The following is a 24,812-nucleotide window of genomic DNA, read 5'->3' as shown; positions in this document are numbered from 1 at the left end:
TCGCCCAGCGATTGGTCCAATTTGAAAACCTTTTACCCGGGAAGAAAGCAAGGCGGAGTAGCCGCGAGCAGGAGGCTAATCACCCGTGCGAGTGGCCAATCCGTATTAAGCGCGCGAAATTTAAACGCTACCGAGCGCAACCAGAACCGGAAGACGAGGAGGGAGGAGTCCGGAGCCACCTCTACGGTCTCTGGGAAATCTGGGCCGGCCTAGGGTTTTAAAGGAAAAGGGTCAGCTGGGTGCTGGTGTTGCACGCCTTTAATCCCAGCGTTCAGGAGACAGAGGCAAGTGGATCTCAATTCAAGGCCAGCCTGGTAACAGAGTGAGTTCCAGGACAGCTAGGGCTACACGGGAAAACCCTGTCTCGGGGAAAAAAAAAAGTTTAAAGAGAAAGGGTCTACACCGTAAACCACCACCACTTTTCTCCTTCCAGGGCAGGGCATTCCCACTCCCTCCTCAAATCTGGCAAAGGGAGGGTTTAAAGGAGAAAAAAAATGAGGCTGGGCGTGGTGGTGCACGCCTTTAATCCCACCGCTCTGAAGCAGAGGCAGTCGGATCTCTGAGGTCAAGGCCAGTCTGGTCTACAAAGTGAGTAGTGAGTTCCAGTACAACTAGGGCTGTTACACAGAGAAACCTTGTCTCAGAAAAAAAAAAAAAAAAAAAAAAAAAAAAGAGAGAGAGAGAGAGAGAAGAAATGAAACCTGAGAGTTCAATCCTTCGTCGGAAAACTGAGCGTTGTGATCCTTTTTTTTACCACAAGTTAGTATTTTAATATTTATTCAACATGTTCTGTCTGGTTTCAGTTCTGTCACTTCTTGCAGGAAAGGGTCTGATGGGGCAGAGGTAGGCATCCTATTGGAAAAGGTACCCACCCCAATCCTTCCAACTGATCCTAAAATACCCATACGAAAAATAAATATATCAGGCTGGGGATATAGTTCAGTGGTAGAGCACTTAAGTACAAGGAAGCCCTGAGTTCAATCCTCAAGCACCTCAAAGGTTAGGAGAAAAAAAAAAAGAGGGAGAGGAGTGGATATACCTACAGGAGCAAGTAAAAGACAACCCTTTATTGTCACCATTATTGTCATCTGGCCCTGCCTCTGCTCTTCCTAATCAGAACACTTAATTTTAAAGTCAAATGTGAGGTTACCTCGGAGCATAGGGCCCTAACTCTAGCCCTAGCTCAGGTTCTCTCTCAGGGTCCAGCAAATTCCTGTAGAACCAGGGCTCTGAAAGTTGAGCTGTGAATATTTGCATAAAAGCTGCTACATCTCCCCTTAGGAGGCTGCAGATAGGACAGAGAGGGAGAGGGCAGCGAGCTACAGAAAGCCATAGGCAAAGTCCAACCAATGGACTTTAAATCCAATAAGGTCCAGGTCAGTATCCACAGGTGATGGGAGAAGCTGAACACAAAACTGAAAAATGAACAGTCAGCGTCTGGACCAGAAGGCAGTCTTGGACCAAACAGAGGCTGGTCCTGGGTGAGGTCCAATGGAGACCGTGCGGTAAAGGACAATCTTCAGGGAACTCAGACATCATAGAAGAGTCGGACAAGCTGGTAACGGATGGAGAAGGTCACGACACTGCTCAGGATCTGGAAGGAGAAATGGACTGGAATAAGAACCCAGGTAAAATAGAGACAAGAAAATGTACGTAATTACCCCACCCTCAATTGTACCTGCAATAGCAGCAGGAGCAGTGTGAGGTTTCTCTCGTGTATGGGCCCAAAGACTTTAAGCAGCAAGTTGATGAGGGTCATGTTGTTACACTCAGTGAAGGCACCATCCTCACCCTCACCTCGGTGGACTGTCACTAGCCGGAGGCTCTCTGCTACCTGGAGGGGCCGGATGTGAAGACAACTTCTGATACACACATTTCATCAACAGGGAATCTTCTTGATGCTTCCAAACTCCCCTTGGGTCTGACAAGGCCTAGGTTTCCCCTGCCCCAAGTTAAGGATGGTGGCCTGGGGCCTTACCTCCTTGTTACCTTGTTACCTTTAAAATAAAGGTGCCCAAGAAAGAGAGGCTCTTGGTCTTGAACTTGGAGTAGCTCATCTCTAGTTTGCCTGTCTTCGTATTGAGTCTGTAAAGGGAAGATGATTTCATGTGATTGAATCACTACTCAGAGAACTTTCCACCCTGGGTTACTGAGCAGAGTACTGAGTACTTAAGCACTGGGGTTTGTTTCTGGCTCAGTTGCTTACATCTGGGCGATAGAAACTGTTGTAAGTTACACATTATGTAAGTAAATGTGCTTTGTAAATTAGAATGGGCTACCCACATACACGTCTCCCTTCTCTTCCCTCCCCTTCTTACACAGGAAAAGTGAAAAGCTGTAATGACCCTTTGAAGCCCCGGAATGGCTACCTGGGTATACGGTGTCTCGGGCAGGGGATGATGTGAAAGAGCTGAGGCAGTGAGTAGAGGAAATTGAATACTTGTGGCATAAAGAAGAGTAGCATGGTCTTGCTGAAGTGTCCCAAGATTCCCACCACGGCAAAGGTCATGCCGGCAAAATAACAGAAGGTATCTCCCACAAACACCTGTGACGGGTACCTGTATGGGAAAGAGGAGCTGAGCCGAGGGCAAGAGTCACCACTGACCCTTTCTTTCACACCACACACTCTCAGCAACAGGCTAGTCCTGACCCTGAGTTCTAGGAGCAAGGCTGTTCCAGAAACTCTGCAGGACCCAAGCCCCCAAATTCATCCATTCCTGGGGGCTCCATAACATTTGTTCCCAACTACTGCAGGTAGACAGCAACCCAGAATAAGTACCAGGCTGGGGTGTGGCTTAGTGATAAAGTAGTCACCTAGCATGTACAAGGTCATAAATTTGATCCCTAGCACTATGGTATATGTGTGGTGGGGGTGAGGGGTGGTATCTAATCGCACACGCTTGTAATCCCAGCTGTTATTGAAGGCAGGAGTTCAGTCTTGACCAACACAATAAGTTCAGGGCCAACCTGGGTAACTTAAGTGAGAGCACGCACGCACGCACGCACGTCTGTGTGCGCGCACACACACACACACACACACACACACACACACACACACACACACACACACGCCGCCCCAATCTCAAAAGAAAAACTAAAGGGCTGGGGATACAGCTAAGTAGTAGTGCTTGTCTAGCATTTTTAAGACCCCCAGATTCACTCCCCTGTACCATAAATACACAAATGCTCATGCTCACACACAGAACAACAGGAATGGCAAACCACTACCAATGGAAGACCCAGGAATACCCAACAAAGATAGGCACAATTTTAGTCTCTTCATTAGAAACCAGGTTATGTCCAGACCATCCCTCCCGCATATCTCTTATCCATAGGCCTACTTACCAGTTATGGTACAGCAATCCCAAGGTGGTAAAAAAAAATGGTATCATGAAGTAGAGGGAAAAGACATGATCATCCCGATAATCACCTTTGGAGCAGAGTAAAAAGGAAGAAGTTAGTACCCACATCCCCTATGCACCTTGGTCTTATCTTTGTCTAATTTATGTTCCCACCCATTAGGAACACCTCACCCAAGTCACTTTCAAGACCAACTCTCCCCCACCCTGCTCCCCACTGGTCTACAACTTCCCATGTAGCCAAGTCTGGCCTCCGGGATTACAGGTATTTGCCACCATCCCCAGCTCTAACTTCCCCTTTCACATCACCCAGGCAATTCCCAATACTCTAGCACTTTCGCTGAGGCTTCAAAAAGGCTAGTGATTGTCTTAAATGTGAAAGTCCACCTGGGGTTTGAATACCAGTTTTACTTCCTAGCTATGTGAATTTGAATATGACACACTGAATTTCTCTAAGCTTCCATTTTCTCATCTGTCAAACTGGATAAAGCAAGTTCCACAAAGTCATCCTCTGATTTAAAGGAGATAATGCTTTAAAAGTGCTTGGCTTTAGCTGGGGGCAGGGAAGGTGCACATGCCTTTAACCCCAGTACTTGGATCTCTGTGAGTTCCAGGGCTGTACGGTACAGCCATGTCTCAAAACAAAACCAAGTGCTTAGTTTTAATAAGCACTTGTTGATGTCCATCAACTAAAGACAACCAGAAATATCTAATAGTCAAACCTGGGTTTACTTAGAAACTAAGACTTCTGAAACCATATACCACAGGGAACCATAAAACCATAAACCACTCAAAGGAGTGCTGAGGAGCTTGTTTTAGGATTTGTTTTGAGTAATTTGGGAGAGGAAAAAGGAAGTAGAGATGCACTGTGAATTGGGAGCTCTCAGAAGGCATGAGTAATTTTTTGTTATTGTTATTTTGTTTTTTGAGACAGAGTTTCTCTGTGTAGCTCTGGAGCCTGTAGACCAGGCTGGCCTTGTACTCACAGAGATCCACCTGCCTCTGCCTCCTGAGTGGGCATGAGTAATTTTTAATATATATTTTTTCAATCTAAGTAGGAGGAAGTCAGGTGTAGTGCACATGCCTGTAATCCCAGCGCCTGGGAGCCAGGTGTAGTGGCATACACCTATAATCCAAGTGCTCAGGAGTCAGATAAAGATGACCATGGGTTTGAGGCCAGCCAGGGTTACATTAGCAAGACTGTCTTAAAATAACAAAACAAAAAAAAGTGGGAAGAACTGAATTGTTATTGGAAAAAAGCTGTACCCTCTCATGTTAGCTGAAAGGGGATCCTGGTTATTTTTATGTTGCTCAGTCAGTGTTCTGGGTTTGCCTGTACTCAGGCATAGCTATGAAGGGAGGAGTCTTTGTTTTTGTCTGTGTGAGTGTGTGTGTGTGTGTGTGTGTGTGTGAGAGAGAGAGAGTGTGTGTGTGTGTATGTGTGTGTATGTGTGTGTGTGTGTGTGTGTGTGTCTTTCCACTGTGGTTAGAGGGTGAGTGACCCTTTCTGATCCTGGGGTTCTGTGCAGCTGTTTATCTCCAATAGAAACCATTGGTCTAGGCACGCCAATCAAGCTATAGCTGACAGCACTGCTGTTCCTCCTCATGTTTAACTCCCTGCTGGTGTTTGCAAGGTAAATAGCTTCCATTCTAAAACCACTTTTGTGTTTGCCCTTCCCCCGGGAATTCTCTAAATCCACACCAGGCAATTCTCTTAACAGGCAGGCATCTCTTTCCTCATCTCCAGTCCCACCTACCTCCCAGCTCCACTAGGTTGAAGACGATGATGGAAGCAGAGATGACTAGTGACTGACCAGCCTCTAGGCCATTGATTCCTGCTAGGATGTTGATGGCATTGGTACAGAACACCGCAAGCAGTCCCATGTAGACATAGTACAGGATCCCTGGGGACACAGAATCAGAGTCAGAGCTACCTAGGGAAGTAGGATTTGGATTTTTTTTGAGAACAGAGGGCAGGATGAATGAAAGGATCTGAATAGGCAAGGCCTAGTAGCACAGGTCTATAATTTCAGCTACTTGGAAGGCTGGGACAGGAGGATTACCAGTTTAAGGCCTGCTTAGGCTAAGTAAGTTCAAAGCAACTTAGTGTGTGACCATGGTTTGAAAATTTTAAAGACTTATGTATTTTATGTATATGGGTACTTTGTCTGCGTGTACATCTGCTCACCAGAAGAGGGCATCAGACAGTAATGAGCTGCCATGTGGGTGCTGGGAATTGAACTCAGGACCTTTGGAAGAACAGTGAGTGCTCTAAACCACTGAGCCATCTCCCCAGTCCCCCTGATTTGAAATTTTTAGAAAATGGGAAAACTAGAAAGGAAAATCTTTGGTATAGCTCAGAGTGCTTGCCTGACAAGCATGAGATCTTAGTTCAGTTCCTTGATACAGGAAGGAAAGAAAGGATAGGAAAGAATGAGGAAAGGAAAAAGAGAAATCTGAGTAGACACAGGGACAGAAAAGGCATACTTGATGGAGAATACGGAACACCAGGAAGGGTGTTCTATTGGGATCTCAGAGGGAAGGGTACCCTGAAGTCGGTGCCAGAGGGGCACCAGTGACAGGGCTACTCACCCAAGTCCAGATGCAGGCCAAGAATCCAGCGGAAGGGCTTGGGCACCACGATGGTTGTATTGCCAAAGTTAGTGAAGTAGACCATGAGGAGAGGTAGTGAGGCGGCTGTGGGCAGCAGCAGCTTATGGCGCCAGCGCAGATTGAGTACATCATCGGCGAAGCCCAGGAAGATCATGCAGCAGATGGCAAGCAGGGCACCTATCAGGGCCACAAACTGGGGACGGCTCGGGCAAATCAGGATTCAAGCCTGCTACCCGCCCTTCCAGAAGTCCTGCTTCCTGTCTCTTCTTTTGGAGTAGAGGACTGAACCCGGGGCTTTGGGCATACTAGGGAGGCTCTATCACTGAGCTATAATCATCAGTCCAAGAATTCCTGTCTCTACAGCCCTCTGCCCAAATCCAAATAACCCCAACTCAAGTAAGTACCCGGCCTCAGCCAACCGTCCGCACTAGTGCACTTACTTCATGGTGGGGGAAGGCCTTACACTGCTGCTCCACAAAGCAGTTCAGGAAGGGGAAAGGGATGAAGCAGAAGAGGATGATAAGGAAAACAGCACCGCTGATCACTCCCTGGGACTCGGGGCTGCGGCCCAGCAGCAACCGGTGGAGGAGGAAGAGGAAAGGGGCGTGGTCACTCACTATTGTAGGGGTTACAGTAACCCAGAGTGGCTTTCTTCCCAGGATTTTGTTTTGTTGGGGAGTAGGGAGAGTGTGCACAGGGAAGAGGATACCACTGCTAGAAGTCCTAACACCCAAAGGTCCCATTCCGTCCTTTCCAGGATAGACAATTCTATCACCCCACCCCCACCCGCCAGAGTTCTGGGTTGCCCAGGTTAGCTCTCTCGGGCCAGCGCAAAGCCAAGCACCTCAGTCCTCGCCCCTGTCCTGTACAACCTGGCCCCCTAACCCAGGACACTCGTGTGCCGTTAACTCACATCTGCTGCCGGCTGAGCTTGTTGAGGTCCTGGCCACAGAGGCGCGCGGCGATAAAGTGGCTACGAAAGGCAGGGATGAGGGTGACCGTAGCCACAAATCCCAGCAACGAGCCGATGAAATTCACCAGCAGCGGCAGCGGCAGCTCCGGGAAGGCCCACATGGTGACCCGCCAGGGGCCGCCGCTCCGCCGCCTACTCGGCTAACTGGCAAACCCGGCACAATCCCAGAGGCCTCGGCAGTCGGCAGTGCCGCTCCCTTACACGCAGAGTATTCCCGCGCCAGCAGGAACAAAACCCAACTATGACCTGACCCTCCCTCCTGACCTGCAAGAGGCTCTATGAAGCAACCTCGGCTCTGCCTCGCTGCACCTACCCATTGTTTCCGCCCGGATCTTAATTGCAAAAGAACTATCGCTGCTGAAGACCGAGGCACCATTTTTAAAACGGGCACTAGAGCTGGACGAGTGGTGTTATTTTAAACTAAACTTTTGATCAAGAGGAGTGGCATCATTAGAGTTTTGGAAACTCAACAGAAGAAAAGATAAGTGGATACTCTCGGAACATCATATTGTACAGCTCAAAGCGGAAATACGCTTTGCCCAGTTCCAACATGAACGCTCCCTTCTACCACGTGGCTGATACAGCTTGTTCTGTGGTTCCACGTCGTCCCCCGCGCAGGTCGGGCTTAAAGGGCTAGCAGCCTGAGCTTAATCTAGGATGCCCCGGGGCTGGAAAATATGGCTACTGAAAGCCTGTGGTCAAGAGAGAAAAGAGTGTGGAACCACGCCTGCTCTTAGCAAGAAAATTGTTGCCAAGGTAAACATTGCTTCCAGAAACGCAGCCACAATTTGAAGGGATTTTGTAAATTCGAAAGCTCAGACACTCGAAAAGCCCCTCCCATTTTTTTTTTTCTTGTTCACGATCCAGGTACTTTTCCCTCAACAACCCACCCACCTTCTGCCTCCACTATAGCAGTTTGTTGCTGGGCAACCCACGGCTGCATTTCGCCACTGAGGGAGCTGTTGGTGCTTTCGGGTACTGGATTTAAGCAGGGACTTTAACTTGGTGTTGGATCACAGCACTGTGCCAAGCTCTCAAAACACGGAGACAAGCATTCGAAAGAGCTAATGAGGCAGGAGAGTTTAACCATACCTCTGGTGAGCCTGTGAGTCTCCAGTCAGGTTTCTTCTTCCAAGTCACTTGCCTTTTGACACCTATTCTTCGGCAAGTAGCAGTTCACTGAAACACTGATCTCTTAGTGGTAAATGTTTTCCATTTCTCAAAGAGGAATCCACCACAGAGAATTAGGAAGTTGACCATAGCATGATATTTTGTTCATCCCATTTAAATATAGCATGCTCCTAGAGTCAAGGTGAGATTGACATTTTTAAGGTAAAAGATAATCTTTCCTTTTCCTCCAAACCATCCAACAGGTATGAAATGCCCCTTCTATTTGAAAATGGCTCTTATTAACCCTAAAGCCCCCTAACTAACTCTCTCTCTCTCTCTCTCTCAATACACACACACACACACACACACACACACACACACATTTACTCGATAGTATATACTAAGTTTTGTTTTCCTATGTGTGTACACATTCAAGCAAACACCAGGGAGGAAAATGTTTCCCTTTCCGCTGGTGTCCCCTGAGGGTTAGGATGCAAAGATATCTATGTACAAGGCATCATTGAACATGATGAGTGAGTCTAGAAAAGATATAGAGAGCGATAGATAGGAGTACACGGAAGTGAGAGGGCCCTGGGGTGTATTATCTTATAATATTTCTGTAGTGAGAGGGTAAGGGTCTTCCAAACGGGGAATATGAGCTACACGGAGCAGGTGGGAAGGCGGAGCTTGCAGGATTCCCAGGAGGGAGCACTCATCTATCTTGCTGATCAGGAGTAGGCTGAGACTCCCTGGAGGTGTGAAGGACAGTCTGTATCTTTTTGTTTTTTTTAATTATTATTTTTATTTGGAGGCCAATCCTAATGAATGTTTTCCAACCTGGCTTAAGCTGTAAAATCTCCTTGTGTCTTTCTTCACCAGAAATCATTTTCTTACCCAGCACCCATCCAGGAAGGTGAGAGGACTTGTTTGAAGACAAGGCATTAGGGATTTATCAGCTACATGGACATGTTACTCTCAGAAGTGGTGACTTGGATACTTGTCATATAATCTGAATAATTGCTCCCGTGGTGATCGTGATCCCTTGATGGACAGAGAAAGAAACAAATACATGGCTCACTTGAAATTTTGTGTCTCTCCTGGTCATAGTTCAAACATGTGCCGTCATCGCGGGGACTCACAGATCTGCTGAGTTGTGGTTGTCCCTGTGCTGAGCAGACAGCACACATCTCCTAAGCAGCCAAGTGCCTCCCAGGAAGCAAGGCCAACCTACCATTAAATCAATTGCCTGACAAAGCCAAGCTCAGAAATGTTTCACTGGGCAAAGCCTGGGGCTCTGAAACTAGCAAGGCCTGCCGTGGCCCTGTCCTTTTCTTCCTACCTTTCTCTTCTCACTCCAGCTAGCAAAACTCGTCAACTGGAAGTAAAACCAAACGTCTCCCATTCCACTGGGCTGACATGGATTTTGAAAAGTGGAAATAATATAGAAATTCTTAGTGTCCACTTGGCTGGTCTGGAACTTGTGGCAATCCTCCTGCTTGTCCCGCCTGAATGCTGGTATTATATGTACCATCACATCCAGCCTAGAATTCTGGTTCTTTTTTTAAAGAAAATGTGGTACATATACATAATGGAGTACTACTCAGCAGAGAAAAATAATGACAGCGTGAAATCTGCAGGCAAATGGATGGAACTAGAAAATATCATCCTGAGTGAGGTGACCCAGACCCAGAAGGACAAACATGGTATGTACTCACTTATAAGTGGATACTAGATATAAAGCAAAGAACAATCAGACTGTAACCCACAGATCCAGGGAGGCTACATAGCAGGGGGGACCCTAGGATGACTGTGACTTATAATAAGTTTTGGTTTTATTCAATCACTGGGCAAGCATCAGTGAAACATTTCACTATTAGGATAAGAATTTGTACTGTAGGGGCTGGAGAGATGGCTCAGGGGTTAAGAGCACTGACTGCTCTTCCAGAGGTCCCGAGTTCAATTCCCAGCAACCACATGGTGGCTCACAACCATCTGTAATGACGTCTGGTGCCCTCCTCTGGCCTGCAGGGATACATGCAGGCAGAACACTGTATACGTAATAAATAAATCTTTAAAAAAAAAAAAAAAAAGAATTTGTACTGTATCAAGCTGATGATAGAAAATAAAATAAAGTTTTATTTATTTATGTTTATGAGTGTTTTATCTGTATGTACACCTTTATGCCAGAAGAGGGCATCAGATCCCACTATAGATAGTTGGAAGCCACCATGTGGTTGGTGGGAATTGAACTCAGGACCTCTGGAAGAGCAGTCAGTGCTCTTAACTGATGAGTCATCTTTTTGGAACTCACTCTGTAGCCCAGGTTGGCCTCGAACTCACAGAGATCCACCTGCCTCTGCCTCCTGAGTGCTGGGATTAACAGCGCCTGGCTTTCTTTCTTTCTTTTCTTTTCTTCTTTTTTTTTTTTTTTTTTTTTGAGTTATGGTTCTTAAACTTGACTGACAATTTGTAGAGAGGTTGGGAAAAACGCTCAGACAGATTTCTGAACAGGGTAGAAATTCCCAATATTACTACAAAAAAGGAAGGAAAGTATGATTCAAGTGATACCTTCATGTGGAATAAATATCATTTTAAGGTGTGTTACATTTGTGTATGCTGTGGAACATTTGTTTAATGATGCAAAGATGTGTTGCATTCTTTTATGTTGCATTTGTTTAGCTGTGTTACTGTGCCTATTTAAAACACCTGATGGTCTAATAAAGAGCTGAATGGCCAATAGCAAGGCAGGAGAAAGGATAGGCAGGGCTGGCAGGCAGAGAGAATAAATAAGAGAAAAAGAGGAACCAGGAAGCAAGAGAGATCAAGGAGTAAGAAAAGTAGAGGCCAGCCACCCAGCCAGCCATGGAGTAAGAGTGAAAGTAAGATACACAGAAGTAAGAGAAAGGCAAAAAAGGGGCAAAAGGTAGATGGCATAATTGTAGTTAAGGAAAGCTGATTAGAAACAAGCCAAGCTAAGGCCAGGTATTTATAAGAAAGAATAAGTCTCTGTGTATGATTTACTTGGGAGCTGGGTGGTGGACCTCTCAAAAGAGCCAGAAAAGTAAAAGAGTGAAAAACAGCCAATAACACCTTTTTCCTCTTTAAAGAGCTTGGACAAACTGAATACAACCAAGGTCAACCTGAAATCTAAGATGAGTGGTCATCATCAACTCAGTTTCATGCTGCTCACGGGTTTTGGTCCTGGTGTTTGTTCCCTTTGTAATAAGATGCCTTGTCCTTCTCTAAATTTTTGTTTGTCTGTTTTATTGGGTACGTAGCCTAGATTGGTCTTGAACTCAGAATCTCCCGCCACTGCCTCCCATGTGCAAGCTGAGATTACAGATGTGAGCCACCATGCCCTGTCCAAGTGAAGCTAACTTCTCTGAGGCTACCTGAGCCTCAACCACTGAGGTGCCACTTATGATAGGTTGCCTTGATGCAGCCTTTTCCTTTTCCCTTTTGCAGTGCTGGGGGAGGAACCGCAGCCTCGTTCATGTTAAGCCAGGCCTCTACCACTGAGCTATACTCCAAACCCCCTTGACTGTTTTCTGTTAAGACATTTTAAGACAGGGTCTTACATATTCCAGACTGGGCTTGAATTTACTAAGTAATCCATATTGCCAGCCTAACTTTGAACTTCCTACCTTTCTACCTTGCCTCCACCTCCTGAGGGTTGAGTCACCAGTTGTGTGCCACCATGCCTAGTTTATGTGATGCTCAGTTTTGAACTCAAGGCTTTGTGTGTGCTAAGCTAGCACTTTACCAACTGAGCTTGACTTCTAGCTCCTAGATAACTGAGGTGGGGGCATGGTGGTTGCACCCTTTTAACCCCAGCACTCAAGATGCAGAAGCAGGAGGACCTCTATGAGTTTAAGGACAGCCTGATCTACATAGGGAGTTCCAAGCCAGCCAGGGCTACATAGTGAGACCCTGTCTCAAAAAACAAAACAACAGCAACAAAAGTGACAACTGGCACATCTCTATGGCATGAGAAACTCCTAAGTGCTGTAGGGAATACAGTGATAAAAATACAGTTGCTGCCTTCAAAGACTACTTCAGCATAATTAAGATACATTCATTGAGTATGAGGGAAGAGAGATGGTTATGACATCATCTCTATTCTGAGTTTCCTGATGAGTAAAACAAAGTGCTCGTATAAGCACCCAGCTAAACCATAAAGCAAAAATGAAATAAGCACTCAAAGGCTAAGTAGTAGGTAGAAGGGAGATGTGGAAACCAGGGAGATCATGTAACACAATTCTGAAGCAGGATCTGGTAGCATAGGGCCATGTACCCAGTAAAGAAGTTGAAGGAATAAACCTAAGATCGTAGAAAACTTTTTTTGAGACAAGGTGTTAATGCACAGTTTTAACTGGCCTAGAACCCAGTATATAGACCAGGCTGGCCTCCAAGTAATAGAGATCAGCCTGCCTCTGTCCCCAAGTTTTGGGACTAAAGGCATATGCCACCATGCCCAACTTCCCTGTATAACCCAGACTGACCTTGAATTCACAATCCTTGCTCAGCCTCCAGGGTGCTGGGCTCACAGGTGAGCTCCTACTGATTGCTAGAGAATGGAGTTCTTGGGAGCTCTAAATGTTCCTGAAGTAGAATTCTTAGTGGGAAATGGCCTTGCACTTCAACAATTTCTTACATTACTTGCTTCCCTGAACATGGCTCTTCTTCTCAGTGACTCCTTCCTCCTAGGTTCTGGCCCAGAGTTCTCTCCTCCATTGATCCCATGTCTTCTGCTCTTAGATCAAAGACTGAGACTCTAGGGATCTCCATTAGTTCTGGAGTTCACTGTGTAGGGTCAGGGTCACAGCAAAGCTTACCTGTGCTCATCTTACCTCTGCCCGTCATTCCTTACAGTGAAAGCAGGGATACCTCAAGCTACACAACCTTTCCTCTTCTGGGTCAGACAACTCTGTTGCTGACAGTCAGTGTGTTACCTAGCCCTACAACCCTCGACCTTGTGAAGCAATGTTTGCTCATAGGCTTGTTCCTTAGACAAATGGATTTGAAAGACATTTAACATCTTCTCATCCTATCTTGTGTGTAGGAAGAATTGTATTAAAGACCTCACCATAAGTCATGAAAACGGGCTCTTGGGGAATAGAGTTCCTTTTTGTTTTTGTTTGTTTTTAAAGATTTATTTATTTATTATGTATACAGTGTTCTGTCTGCACACCAGAAGAGGGCACCAGATCTCATTTTAGATGGTTGTGAGCCACCACGTGGTTGCTGCGAATTGAACTCAGGATCTCTGGAAGAGCAGTCAATGCTCTTAACCTCTGAGCCATCTCTCCAGTCCTTGTTTTTGTTTTGGGTTTTGGTTTTTGTTTTTGAGACAGGGTTTCTCTGTGTAGCTTTGGAGCCTGTCCTGAAACTAGCTCTGTAGACCAGGCTGGCCTCGAACTCACAGAGATCCTCTCACCTCTGCCTCCCGAGTGCTGGGGATTAAAGGCCTGCACCACCACTACCCAGCCTCTGAGTCTTTTACTAGATACCCTCCCTTGCCCCCAAGAAGCGAAGATGAGCTCATCTTTAAGGAATCTAGAGAAAGGATACCTAGAACATCATTTCTTTGGAATTGGCTGGGGTATCACATATGTGGTTTGTGGGGCGGGGTTTGCTATGACAAGGTCTCACCTAGGTTGGATTCAAACTCCTCGGCTAACATATCACCCTGCTTCAGCCTCCCGAGTAGCTAGGACTACAGTCAGGTGGCACTACACGAGATGGTACACATTGGGACGAGAGTCTTTTGACCAAATCTATTGATAGTCCAGGGCTACAATGCCCAGCCCCCTTCTCATTACCATCCCCTCTACACGTGCTCCACAGGCAGGAGCTGTTACTATGGAAATGTATTATTTTTAAAAACAGACAGCCCTGGGCTTGGGAAATATCTCGAGAACAAACCCACGCAAGCAAGGAGGTTAATAGGGGGGTTCCTGAATCCTAGCTCCAAGGGGAAGAAGGACGATGGAAATGTTCTATTCTCAACCTTTACCAGATTTAGGGGCATTTTTCTCGCCGTTGATATTAGCTGGACTTTTGCCAGGCACCTCTCTCTGGGAGGAATACCTAACTCCTCCTTACCCAGGGCCTAGCTTCAGCCAAGCAGTAAGACCAGGAGCTGCTGAGCCAGGTACTGGAAGTGGGTGGTGATTTCCACAGGGACCAACTCGTTCTTAACCCCACAGGCGTCCAACCTGTAGAAATCTAAGAAGCGTAAGGGAAAACAGGCGGTATCTCAGATAAGCGAAGTTCCCTTGCCCGGCACTGAAGGGGTGCGCCCGGATTTCAGGGCGGGGCGGTTAAGGACTCCGCCTACTTCCATCCCGGAACCCTCTACGTGTACAGCTCAAGGCCCTGCCCTCCTCTAGCTCTGAGCGCGGAGCTGGCTAGGCCCCGCCCGGTGCGGGCGCGGCTCCTTTAAGGGTGGGTGGGGGCGGGGCGCTGGCGGTGTTGTCAGTGTCAGTCTGCGCACGCAGCCCTCCCGGAGCCGGTGCCGGCCCGCGAGCCCCGGTGTCTCTGCAGACCGGTCCCCGCCCGGGTCCGGCGGGGCCCGCGCCGTGGGAGGAGTCTGATGCTAGCTGGCGACTAGCTGGGGTCACACCACCGGACCTAGCGACCCGGATCCCCGGCTACGGAGACAGAGCCCAGGCGTCGCGACCCCGGAGGACCTCTTCTCTATCCGTGGCACCCACTGGTCCTGGGATCTCCGCGGCGCCGGAGAACCCCGGAGCCCGCGCGCTCAGCCCCGGGGGAGCTCGCCCACGCCCCGCGGCCCGCCCGGGCCATGCTCCCCCGGGGCAGCGGCTGAGCCCAAGCCGGGACCTGAGCCCGCGGGAGCATGGATCCGGGCTGGGGGCAGCAGGACGTGGGCTGGGCGGCCCTGCTGGTCCTCTTCGCCGCCTCGCTGCTCACGGTACTGGGCTGGCTGCTGCAATATGCCCGGGGTCTGTGGCTGTCGCGGACTGGTGGGGGCCAGGACTCCCGACCCACCTCAGCCGCGGAGCCTGGGGGTTCACTCCGCGAGCTGGGTGTGTGGCGTTCGCTGCTGCGTCTGCGGGCGACCCGGACCGGCGCCTCTGAGGAAGCCGGCGTCCGGGGCCTCCTGGCTTCGCTCTTTGCCTTCAAGTCTTTCCGGGAGAACTGGCAACGGGCTTGGGTGCGAGCCCTGAATGAGCAGGCCTGCAGGGACGGGGTGAGTCGCATGTGTCGTTCCTTCAGCTTTGCCCCTTCTAGGGAAGAGCCTACTCCTGTTAGGAGGGCTGGATTAGGGCTGGGGATCAACTAGAGAACCCCATAGCTTTCTCTTTCGGATCACAGAAAAGCGTGCAGGTGAGGTTGGGGGTTGTAAGAGTCCAGCTATGTACCAAATTTTCTATTTTTATGTGCAAGGTACTCGGGTTCCAAACCTAGTACAAGTTACTGTTCTCATAGCAACGCTAATCCGTGTGCCTGAGGGCACTTCCGCCTAGACTGGGCTGGCTAGCCCAAGAGAGACAGGTGCACCTGCAGAAGGAATTTGCCTGGTCCTCATACCACCACACCCAATTAAGATTTCATGCTCCCAAACCCTGACGGTCAGCTAGATCCCCCCAAGGTTAACTGAATCATTTCTTCATCTATCAGCAATTTAACTACTACCGTCAAACATAGTCTCCTCCTCCAGGCTGGCTTCCAGTGTAGTGTTGAAGAGAAAGGAGTTCAGTTAGAGGGCATATTGATAACCAAGGTCCTTTCTAATAAATGAACTTGGGCTGCCCCTTGAGGGTCAGCCATAAACCAGCTCAGCCTCCCTCTGCCCGCCCGTTGCACCATGGGCGTCTGGCCTTCCAGGAAGTGGGTAGGAAACAGTCATGAGACTGGGGTTGGATGGAAGGCAGAGGTCTCCCTTTTCTGGCCCAGCACCATCTCCGGGCCCCCAGTCTATCAGCTCCTTTCTCAGGGGCTTCTCTGTTTCCAGCATAAGAGCTTGGAGGCTTTGCCCTATGCATGCAGATGCCTGGAGACAGAAGCGGCTCCAAGAAGTCGTCTTGTTTCTTCTTCCCAGCCGGCCAGCTGAGAGCCAGATGACATCTGTCAGTTTACACATTGAACCTACCCCTCCAACCTGGCTCTTCCTGTACTTTGTCCCTGGGTCAGAAGCACCTCCCTGGGACAGCTGACTCAGCTGGACATTGGCCTCTCTTGCAGGGGGGAGGGAGGAGATCCAGATTCTAAGCGCTCATCTCCTATCCACTTTGGCACAACTTTTGAAGAAGACAGCTGCCATAGCACGGAAACTGTCTTCCCCTGGGTTGCCGGGGAAAGTGAACGAGCCCTGTGAATTCGTTTTCTCTGTCTGAAGCCTTGAGGACAAATCGCCAACCCAGGCTGTGCCCCCTCCTCATTTCTTCCACCCGCTCTCCACTGCTGTAGGAGAATTAGGGGGTGGCTCTTTTGAGAGCTAAGCAGCTTTCTGCTCCCTAATACCATCCTGATGTCCGCCTTAAGGAATTAACCAGGCCTGGGACCCTTGAGCCCTCCCTCAAAGCTTGCTTCTCTTCCCAGCACTTCTGATCAAGTTTCCCCAAGCCATGCTGTTAGTCTTCCTTTCTAAGAATTTAGGCGGATGTGACCATTCACATCCTATTTGTTTGTGAAAAGGCCTAGTCTTATTTCTCCATCTTATTTCACAGTAAATGACACAACCATTTTCACCCTGCTCAGCCCTGCCCAGCAACAGATGGCAATGAATATGTCAATTGTTGTTGTTATCTACCTTTATTTGTGATTCGAGTGAAGAGTTAGGTGAAGGGAGAACAGGGAGGTTCCTGGGATTTGAAGAGGTGTCCAAGGTTCAAGGCGAACTCCCCTCCAAGGGATTCTCGCTTCTAGGTTCTCAGCAGCCGCTTAGAAGCTGCAGATCCCTGGAGATGGTGGTGGGGGGACCTTAAGAGGAATACCTTCTATTCTAAAGTCCTGAGCCAAGGAGCGGCCCGAGGCCAGCCTGTAGCTGAGCCTCTGCAGTGCTAGAGTCCAGCCAGCGGCTGGGCAGACCAGCCCTGAGGGGGACAGCTGCCGAGACTTGATCTTGTGCCCATGTTACTTCCTCAGAGCTCCATCCAAATCGCCTTTGAGGAGGTACTCCAACTCCCACCCAGAGCCAGCATTAATCATGTGACCTGCGTAGACCAATCAGAGCGTACCATGGTAAGGGTCTGGTGGGCACAACCTGATAGGGTCAGAGTGGGGGGATGGGGAGTTGATCCCAAGGTTCCCTATAGTTTGAGGGTTCTTAATTTTGAATTTCTATGCGCCTTAAGGATCTAAGGATTTGTTTCAGGAGGTCGTAAGAATCAAACTGAAGTGATAGACAAAGTGTGTGTGTGTGTGTGTATGTGTGTGTGTGTGTGTTTCTGTGGGGAGGAGTTTTTAGCCTTTATCTAATTCATTGAGAAGCTTAGGGCCCCCAAAGGGTGGCATCCCAAGGAAAACAGAAGTGGGGGCGGGTCTCTTGAAGCATCGTGGGGCACAGTAGATCGGGGTAAGCATCCTCTTCAGTGCCTGACGACAACGATGCCCTGTCACAGGTGCTGCACTGCCAGCTCGCTGCTGAGGAGGTGCGCTTCCCAGTCTCTGTGACCCAGCAGTCCCCCGCTGCCGTCTCCATGGAGACCTACCACGTCACTCTGACACTGCCACCAACACAGGTGGAGGGAAATGTGGGAAGCTGAGTTGGGCAGAGGACAGTTGAGTTGGCCCAGCGTTTTTCCTTTGGTTACTCTCTGGGATGGAATTTGGGAAGGAAGGGTCCTGAGGAGTTAGCCCTGTGTCCTTGGAAGAATGAGGCAGGTCATTCTAATCCTTTTGCTCTTGTCTCCAGTTGGAAGTCAGCCTGGAGGAAATCCCTGATGAGGGGCTGCTGGTGTCCTGGGCCTTCACTGACCGCCCAGATCTCAGCCTAATGGTGCTTCCTAAGCTGCAGAGCAGGGAGGTAAGAAGGGGGGCGGGCAGAGAAGAGACTGAACTAGCAATGGAGCAGAGCACAGGCTCCACTTCTTCTCCTCTCCACAGAGAGATGAGGAACAAGCAGAACTTTCCACAGTTGAGGAACTGATCAAGGATGCTATAGTCAGCACTCAGCCCGCCATGATGGTCAACCTCAGGGCCTGCTCTGCCCCAGGAGGCCTGGTGAGTATTTGCAGGTATCCCATCTCCAGGATCCTATATCAGGATCATTGCTCTTTTTACCTCCTTCTGCCCTTAGGTATCCAGTGAGAAGCCACCCATGATGTCTCAGGCCCAGCCATCCATCCCCAGACCTACACGATTATTCTTACGGCAGCTTCGAGCATCTCACCTGGGAAGTGAGCTGCAGGGTAAGAACTCCATTACCCTTGCCATAGGTACAAGCAGCCCCTTCCCCTCTGCCAACGACACAATTTCTCCATCCCTTAGACTTTGTGTCTTCTGCCTGAGTATTCTCTAACTTCTGGCTCCTTACAGGTACTGAGGAACTGTGCTGTGCTGCTGAGCTTGACAACCCCATGCAACAGAAGTGGACCAAACCCATGAAGGCTGGTCCTGAGGTGGAATGGGCAGAGGATCTGGCACTGTAAGTCAAGTCATACCCTGCTCCCAGCCCCTGTTCCCATAGGCAGTCAGGATGAAGAAACCTTTCCAGGCTAGTCTTGGCATGAATCAGCCAATCCTGCTGATTTCAGTAGCCTTTAGTGTAGACCTCTATTGTATGCCAGGTCCCTGGGGATAGAGATGAGATATAGCCCTACCTCTGGGTAGCTCACAGGCCTGAAGCAGAGACAGATGTACCTAGGGAAGATAGGACAGTGTGCCAGTTGAGATTCATGCACCGCATACCTTGCAAGTGCTTAGATAGGGAGATGAAGTCTTATGATGGAGTAAAGATCTGATGAGGCTTCATTTAAACCATACCTTCAAACAAGCATTGACCAGAATGTGAAAGTCTTGGAACAGCTTGGAAAAAATGAAGGGCAGCTTCAGACTGAGAGAGACATGAGTTGGGAGAGTGATGGGGATGTGAGTGTCTGGCTGAGGAAAGTGGTTCCCACTCATAACTTGCTCCATACTCCTAGGAAAATGGATGACTCGGAGGACAGGATGGTCTGGTTGGAGCCCTGGTGCCATCTTCTTTGCCCACGTCACTGACTCAAGGGTGGGGTTGGTTTGCTAAGCCCCTTCTTCCCTGACCTGTCCCTCCTCTTTCGGCCTCCAGGGATCTGGGTCCCCAGAGCCGGGAGCTGACCCTCAAAGTGCTGAGGAGCAGCAGCTGTGGAGACGGTGAGTGTGGGGGCAGAAGGGGCGCTGCAGAGTGGGCGCCAGCAGGTCCTGCTCACGGGCCCAGCTCACAGCGTCACCTTTGTGTGCAGCTGAACTCCTTGGCCAAGCCACACTGCCTGTGGGCTCCCCCTCGAAACCCCTGTTACGAAGACAAGTGTGCCCACTAACTCCAGGGCCAGGGAAGTCCCTGAGCCCAGCAGCCACCGTGACAGCAGAGGTGAGGAGGCGACCACCTTGGAGGATGGGTAGACCTGGGCTGGGCAGTCTCTGGGATGCTAACCCCTTGCTCTCTCCTCACCATTTGGCAGCTGCACTACGAGCAGGGCTCCCCTCGGAACCTGGGCACACCCACCTCCTCCACCCCTCGCCCCAGCATCACACCTACCAAGAAGATTGAGCTGGACCGGACCATTATGCCCGATGGCACCATCGTCACCACTGTCACCACTGTCCAGTCCCGGCCCCGCATAGATGGCAAATTAGGTAAAAAGGGGTAGCTCTAGTCAGGGCCTTCGGCTAGAACCCATTGCCTGGCGGGGAAAGGGGAAGGAAAGCCATAATGGCTGCATGTCTTGTTTCCTGAGGTCCCATTCTGACCCCACTGCAGCCTCATCTGTGTCTCTGGAACCTTCCCCCGCAACCCTCCATCCCATCAGCCCTCCGCTCACCATTTGGTCCTTTGGAATCTGCTAGTCTCTTCTCTTGCTCCAAGTTCCCTTCTCTCTTTCCATGGGTGTCTTCCCTTCCTTGCATCTACCCCTAACTGGCTAATTGTCCCACCTCCACGCCCAACCCTATGTGGCCTCTGGGCTCTTCCAGCAAACCCGGGGGCTTCTGTGACATTTTTCTATCTCCAGTGGCCTGACATCCCACTTGTTCCGTTTCTAGGAATCCCATGGCAATTTCCCTATCTCCAGGGGCCCCTACACATTCCCCATATAGGTTTGGTATCTCCCTATACCCTCAAGTGGGCCCCGTGGCGCTTCCCCACACTGCCTTGGATTCCTCTAGCATCTTTTCCGTTTGTACAGCATCTTCTTAATCACCCTTGTGATTAATCCCCCTTAATCATCCCTGCCCTCTGAGTCAACCAAAGCCTGCATCTCAGTAAAGATAGTCGGGTGGGGCGGGGGCCAATTCTAAAGCACTTCCCAGCTCACGCCCCTCCCCCACCCCCTCCTCCACCCACCAGACTCCCCCTCCCGCTCCCCGTCCAAGGTGGAGGTGACTGAGAAGGAGACGACCGTGCTGAGCGAGAGCGGCGGCCCCAGCAATGCCTCCCCCAGCAGCAGCCGTGAGTGGGGGACGGGAATGAGTGAGCGCGGTGGGCCCTAAGGCCCCCGGAGTCAAGAACTACTTTGGGTGGAGCAAGAGGAGTCTGAGTCCAAGAAGTCAGGTAGAAGTCAAGCTATGTGTCCTCTGTATCCCCAGCAGGGGAGAGCCACCTTTCTAATGGCTTGGACCCAGTGGCAGAGACAGCCATTCGCCAGCTGACTGAGCCCAGTGGGCGGGCGGCCAAGAAGACACCCACCAAGCGCAGCACGCTCATCATCTCTGGTGTTTCCAAGGTAACCGAGCTCCGGGGAGAGCGCTAAGATGGGGAGAAAGCCCTAATGGGTCATCCTTGCCCATTAAAATCTGTCCCTCCTGGCAGGTGCCCATCGCTCAGGACGAGTTGGCACTGTCCTTGGGTTATGCAGCCTCTCTGGAAGCCTCAATGCAAGATGATGCAGGAGCCAGTGGTGGTCCTTCATCACCTCCCTCAGACCCATCAGCCACATCCCCAGGACCCCTCGATGCCCTCTCCAGTCCCACAAGTGTCCAGGAAGCAGATGAGACGACCCGTTCGGACATTTCTGAGAGGCCATCCGTGGATGATGTTGAGTCAGAAACAGGGTCTACCGGTGCCCTGGAGACCCGAAGCCTCAAGGATCACAAAGGTGGGGAGCAATGGACAAATCATCCCCCTACTTGCTTTTTTGAGGGGCAAGGCTGAACTCAACCATGTAGCCCAGGCTAGCCTCAAACTTGAAATAATTCTTGGCCTCAGTTTCCCAAGTGCTAAATTCTAGGCATGGGCCACCATACTATACTCAGCTGTCTACTGCTTTTGTATATCACCATATTGTCACCGCAGTCCTACTAGACGACTCAAGGACACAGTAGACACAGCTAACTTGTCTTCAAGGGTCAGGCAAACTCAGGCCTGTCACTTGGTTTTGTAGTCTCATGTAGTCCAGGCTCACACTTGCTCTAGACCCAAAGTTGGCCTTAACTCTCTGATCTTCATGCCTCCCCCTCCCAGTTGTTAAGATTATAGGTAGGCACCAATATGTCCAGCCATTCTTTGTTTTTAATTATGACATTTACTTCTTTATTTTAGTGTGTGTATGTGTGTGTGTGTGCACGCACGTCACGGCACACAATCAGAAGACAACTGGCAGGAATTGCTTGTCTCCTTCTATCATGAAGGTCCCTGGGATTTGAACTGTAGCTGTCATATTTGGCAGCAAACACTTTTACCTGTTGAGACATCTTTAACAATTTTTTAAAAATGTGTATGGGTGTTTTGCCTACATGCATATCTGTACATCACATGTGTGCCTGGTGCCCAAGGAGGTCAAAAGATGTTGTTGGATCCCATGGACCTGGAGTTATGGACAGTTATGAGCTGCTATGTGAATGCTGGGAATCAAACCTTGGTCCCCTGGAAGAGCAGCCAGTGCTCTTAACCACTGAGCCGTCTCTCCAGCGCCCTGCTGAGATATATGCTAACTCTTGTTTAGTTTTTGTTTTTGTTTTGAGACAGGGTCTCACACTATGCCCAAGGTTGGCTTGGAACTCACTGGTTTCTGCCCCCCCCTTTTACTTTGTATCCCCAGTTGCTTGGATATAAGAAATTCTACTCCTAAAAGTTGTTCCTTTGAACTGGGTGTGGCAGCACACATCTTTAATCCCAGCACTCAAGAGGCAGAGGCAGGTGGATCTGTAAGTTCAAAGCCAGTCTGGTCTACATAGTGAGTTTGGCAGAGAATATGCAGTGAGACCCTGTCTCAAAAAAAAGAAAAAAGAAAAGAAAAAAGATTGTTCCTCTGAGCCAGGGATGGTGGCACCTGTAATCCCAGCCTTTGGGGCTGGAGCAGGGTTTTGAGTTAAGGCAGTTTACAGGCCACCTATTGAGACTATCAAAGAAGGGGAGGAAGGAATCATTCTCCCTCTGGTGGTGACTCAGGCTGCAAACACAATTCCTGACTTCAAAGGACTGTTTGCTGTTGTGCGTCTTCACCCTTGACCAGGAAGCCTGTGAGCTGTGGTCTGTCTGTGATGTAAAAGCTAGTGTGGGCATGCATGCTGTGATCTCAGTACTTGAGAGTCTATGGCAAGAGGATGGCTGTGAGTTTAAGATCAGCCTGGGTTACATAATGAGCTCAAGGCCAGCTTGGGCTACACATCCAGAATCTGCCTCAAACAAAACTAACAAAAAAAATTTCAATTTGTGGCTTGCATCACTTCTTGAGATAATGGAGTTTTTAAGTTCAAAGCCCACAGTGTAAGCACCTTGCTCTTTCTTAGAGACCCATATTTACCTCTAGTCTAGTTTCTAGACTCCCCACTGCTCACACCCTGGAATGCAGGATGTTAGTTAACCCATCTTTCCTTTTATGACTTATAGGCTTTGAGGACTACTCTCTGTGCAGCCTTTGTCTTTCCACAGGAGGCTGAGTCCCAGCGTGTGCTCCCAGAGCAGCAGCCCCTACCCGTGTTATTCCTCCTGAGATAGGGTCAGAGGTGCATACAGATCCCTCCCCCAGAATGTTGTGCCTTCCTCGGGATGGGTAAAGCTCACGTGTGCTTCCAGTTTCTTTCCCGGGAAAGTCAGGCGTTAGGCAAGAGACTTTCCGTCCTTCATCTTCTGTCCCATCATCCCAAGCCTTTTCTCCGTCCTCACCTCATCCAGTGCCCCGCCGCCGTCTGCCTCAGTTTCCCTTCTTTCCCACAGTGAGTTTCCTGCGCAGTGGCACTAAGCTCATCTTCCGCCGGAGGCCCCGACAGAAGGAAGCTGGTCTGAGTCAGTCACACGATGACCTCTCCAACACGATGGCCACACCTAGTGTCCGGAAGAAGGCTGGCAGCTTTTCTCGTCGCCTTATCAAGCGGTTTTCCTTCAAATCCAAACCCAAGGCCAACGGCAACCCCAACCCCCAGCTCTGAGAGCCCCCCTGAACTAGGAGAGGGCAAGAGTTCTCTCGGTCCATTCCCCACATCCCCTTCTGTACCCCTTCCTGGATTCCCAGTGCTGGGGCACGGAAGGCGTTCCGGTTCTGAGAAGCCCCCGGCACTCTGGGCTGTGGGGTAAATCGGAAGGATGCTTGCTTGACATGGGAAGCATTCGAGAGGCGGGCGCTCGTTGCTGTGGACATAGAAGAGAGTTTGGCAGCTGGGATTAAGAGGCAGGCTCTGTCTAGGCGCGCGTGCGTGGACGTTCTTCAGAAGCCTGTGCCCTCTGCTGGTACTGCCCCAGGGAGGAGCCCCAGGGCACTCATCTCGGCAGACCCTTCTCCCTTATTTATTCTCTTTTCTATTTATGTGTGTGGTCTAGGACCCTTGGCAAACATGCTAGAGGGCATCTCTCCCAGGTGACCCTTTTCTGTCCCAGGAGGGTAAGGCAATTTCCAGGAGGGGGTTTCTACACCTCTCCTGGGGGTCCCCACTTAGACCAGCACCAATGTCTGTCTCAGGAAGACATTGGCAGATCATAGGAAGCCGGGCTAGTGCCCGGGATGGGGGGCAGGTACTCCCCACCTCCCTACCTCCCACACTGCTCCTCTCCTCTCCTTCCCCTTTATTACCATTTTGTACTTGATGCCTTCTCCATGAGCAGTGGCTCAGTTAGAAGGAGGGAGCCAGGAAGCGGGCAGGAAGCCTTCCCTAGAGAGGTAGCTTTAGGAGCTTTAAAGACAGACTGATCATAGAACAAGGTTGCACCTCTGTGTGTTGGGGGATGATGACGATGTCCATTGCTGTGTGATGGCTTGGAATTTAATTTATTTAATTAAAGTCAAATTGGAGTTTATAAACGAGAACTGCTGGTTATCCTTTGGAAAAGCAAACAGGCAGTGGGACTGTGGGACCGACAGAGTAGGCGGATCATTGGCATTGACCCAGGTAGTGAGGTAGGGCAGAAGACAAACTCTCCCCAGGACAGAGAGGCATGCAGAGAGGTTTGAGTGGCAACACTCTGAAAAGTAAGGTTTCCAGAAAAAAGCTAATCAGCCAGCTCACTGGTCTTCATGCCCCTCTCTCAAATAGGCTGCTCCGTCTAGGACCTGACAGAGTTCTGAGCGTGGACTCTGGGACTGCACTATTTTGATCTGAGACCCAGCTCCACTGGTTACCTTCGGGACCACGGCCGAGTGTGGGTGCTCAGGTTAAAGGTG

The 24,812-nt window shown here is 49.7% G+C and overlaps 2 protein-coding genes across 8 annotated transcripts; one reads left to right on the top strand and one right to left on the bottom strand.

Annotated features, from left to right (window-relative positions):
• Positions 1-1,336: 1,336 nt before the first annotated feature.
• On the bottom strand, positions 1,337-7,735 carry Dpagt1 (dolichyl-phosphate N-acetylglucosaminephosphotransferase 1). Of its 3 annotated transcripts, XM_059267704.1 has the most exons (9): positions 6,886-7,676; positions 6,413-6,533; positions 5,952-6,165; positions 5,117-5,263; positions 3,346-3,430; positions 2,370-2,558; positions 1,998-2,085; positions 1,679-1,834; positions 1,337-1,594 (listed from the first exon to the last, which is right to left on the bottom strand). In XM_059267704.1, the coding sequence occupies exons 1-9, from the start codon at positions 7,044-7,046 to the stop codon at positions 1,529-1,531; spliced, it is 1,227 nt and encodes a 408-aa protein (XP_059123687.1). In that variant the 5' UTR covers positions 7,047-7,676; the 3' UTR covers positions 1,337-1,528. The 3 variants fall into 3 exon arrangements, with proteins under 3 accessions (XP_059123687.1, XP_059123688.1, XP_059123689.1); XM_059267705.1 differs by lacking the exon at positions 1,337-1,594 and having other exon boundaries at positions 1,722-1,834; positions 1,979-2,085; positions 6,886-7,734; XM_059267706.1 differs by lacking the exon at positions 1,337-1,594 and having other exon boundaries at positions 1,725-1,834; positions 1,990-2,085; positions 6,886-7,735.
• Positions 5,677-24,450, top strand: C2cd2l (C2CD2 like). 5 transcript variants are annotated; one of them, XM_059267702.1, is made up of 16 exons: positions 5,677-7,701; positions 7,813-8,042; positions 9,623-9,758; positions 17,170-17,265; positions 17,646-17,765; positions 17,939-18,049; positions 18,130-18,246; positions 18,323-18,434; positions 18,562-18,670; positions 19,310-19,374; positions 19,464-19,591; positions 19,683-19,857; positions 20,567-20,668; positions 20,806-20,942; positions 21,029-21,314; positions 23,375-24,450. In XM_059267702.1, exons 3-16 carry the CDS (start codon positions 9,756-9,758, stop codon positions 23,584-23,586), a joined length of 1,773 nt encoding a protein of 590 aa, XP_059123685.1. In that variant the 5' UTR covers positions 5,677-7,701; positions 7,813-8,042; positions 9,623-9,755; the 3' UTR covers positions 23,587-24,450. The 5 variants fall into 5 exon arrangements, with proteins under 5 accessions (XP_059123685.1, XP_059123684.1, XP_059123686.1 ...); XM_059267701.1 differs by having other exon boundaries at positions 8,935-9,758; XM_059267703.1 differs by having other exon boundaries at positions 5,677-8,042; positions 8,935-9,758.
• The last annotated feature ends 362 nt before the right edge of the window (positions 24,451-24,812 follow it).

This window comes from Peromyscus eremicus, chromosome 7 (assembly GCF_949786415.1).
Source record: "Peromyscus eremicus chromosome 7, PerEre_H2_v1, whole genome shotgun sequence".
NCBI lineage: Eukaryota > Metazoa > Chordata > Mammalia > Rodentia > Cricetidae > Peromyscus > Peromyscus eremicus.
Note: the sequence above shows the minus strand (reverse complement) of the source record. Positions and strands in the feature narration are given on the sequence as shown.

What these genes read in the sequence shown, in the direction of transcription:
- Dpagt1 (XM_059267704.1), bottom strand. Translation starts at nt 7,046, where the DNA reads ATGTGGGCCTTCCCGGAGCTGCCGCTGCCGCTGCTGGTGAATTTCATC. An exon ending in GGATTGCTGTACCATAACTG is followed by an intron (nt 2,559 to 3,345) that starts GTAAGTAGGCCT and finishes TTTCCCATACAG; the next exon opens with GTACCCGTCACAGGTGTTTG. An exon ending in TGGGCACCTTTATTTTAAAG is followed by an intron (nt 1,835 to 1,997) that starts GTAACAAGGTAA and finishes CGGCCCCTCCAG; the next exon opens with GTAGCAGAGAGCCTCCGGCT.
- C2cd2l (XM_059267698.1), top strand. Translation starts at nt 14,918, where the DNA reads ATGGATCCGGGCTGGGGGCAGCAGGACGTGGGCTGGGCGGCCCTGCTG. An exon ending in CCTGGGAAGTGAGCTGCAGG is followed by an intron (nt 18,435 to 18,561) that starts GTAAGAACTCCA and finishes GGCTCCTTACAG; the next exon opens with GTACTGAGGAACTGTGCTGT. An exon ending in TCATCTCTGGTGTTTCCAAG is followed by an intron (nt 20,943 to 21,028) that starts GTAACCGAGCTC and finishes CCCTCCTGGCAG; the next exon opens with GTGCCCATCGCTCAGGACGA.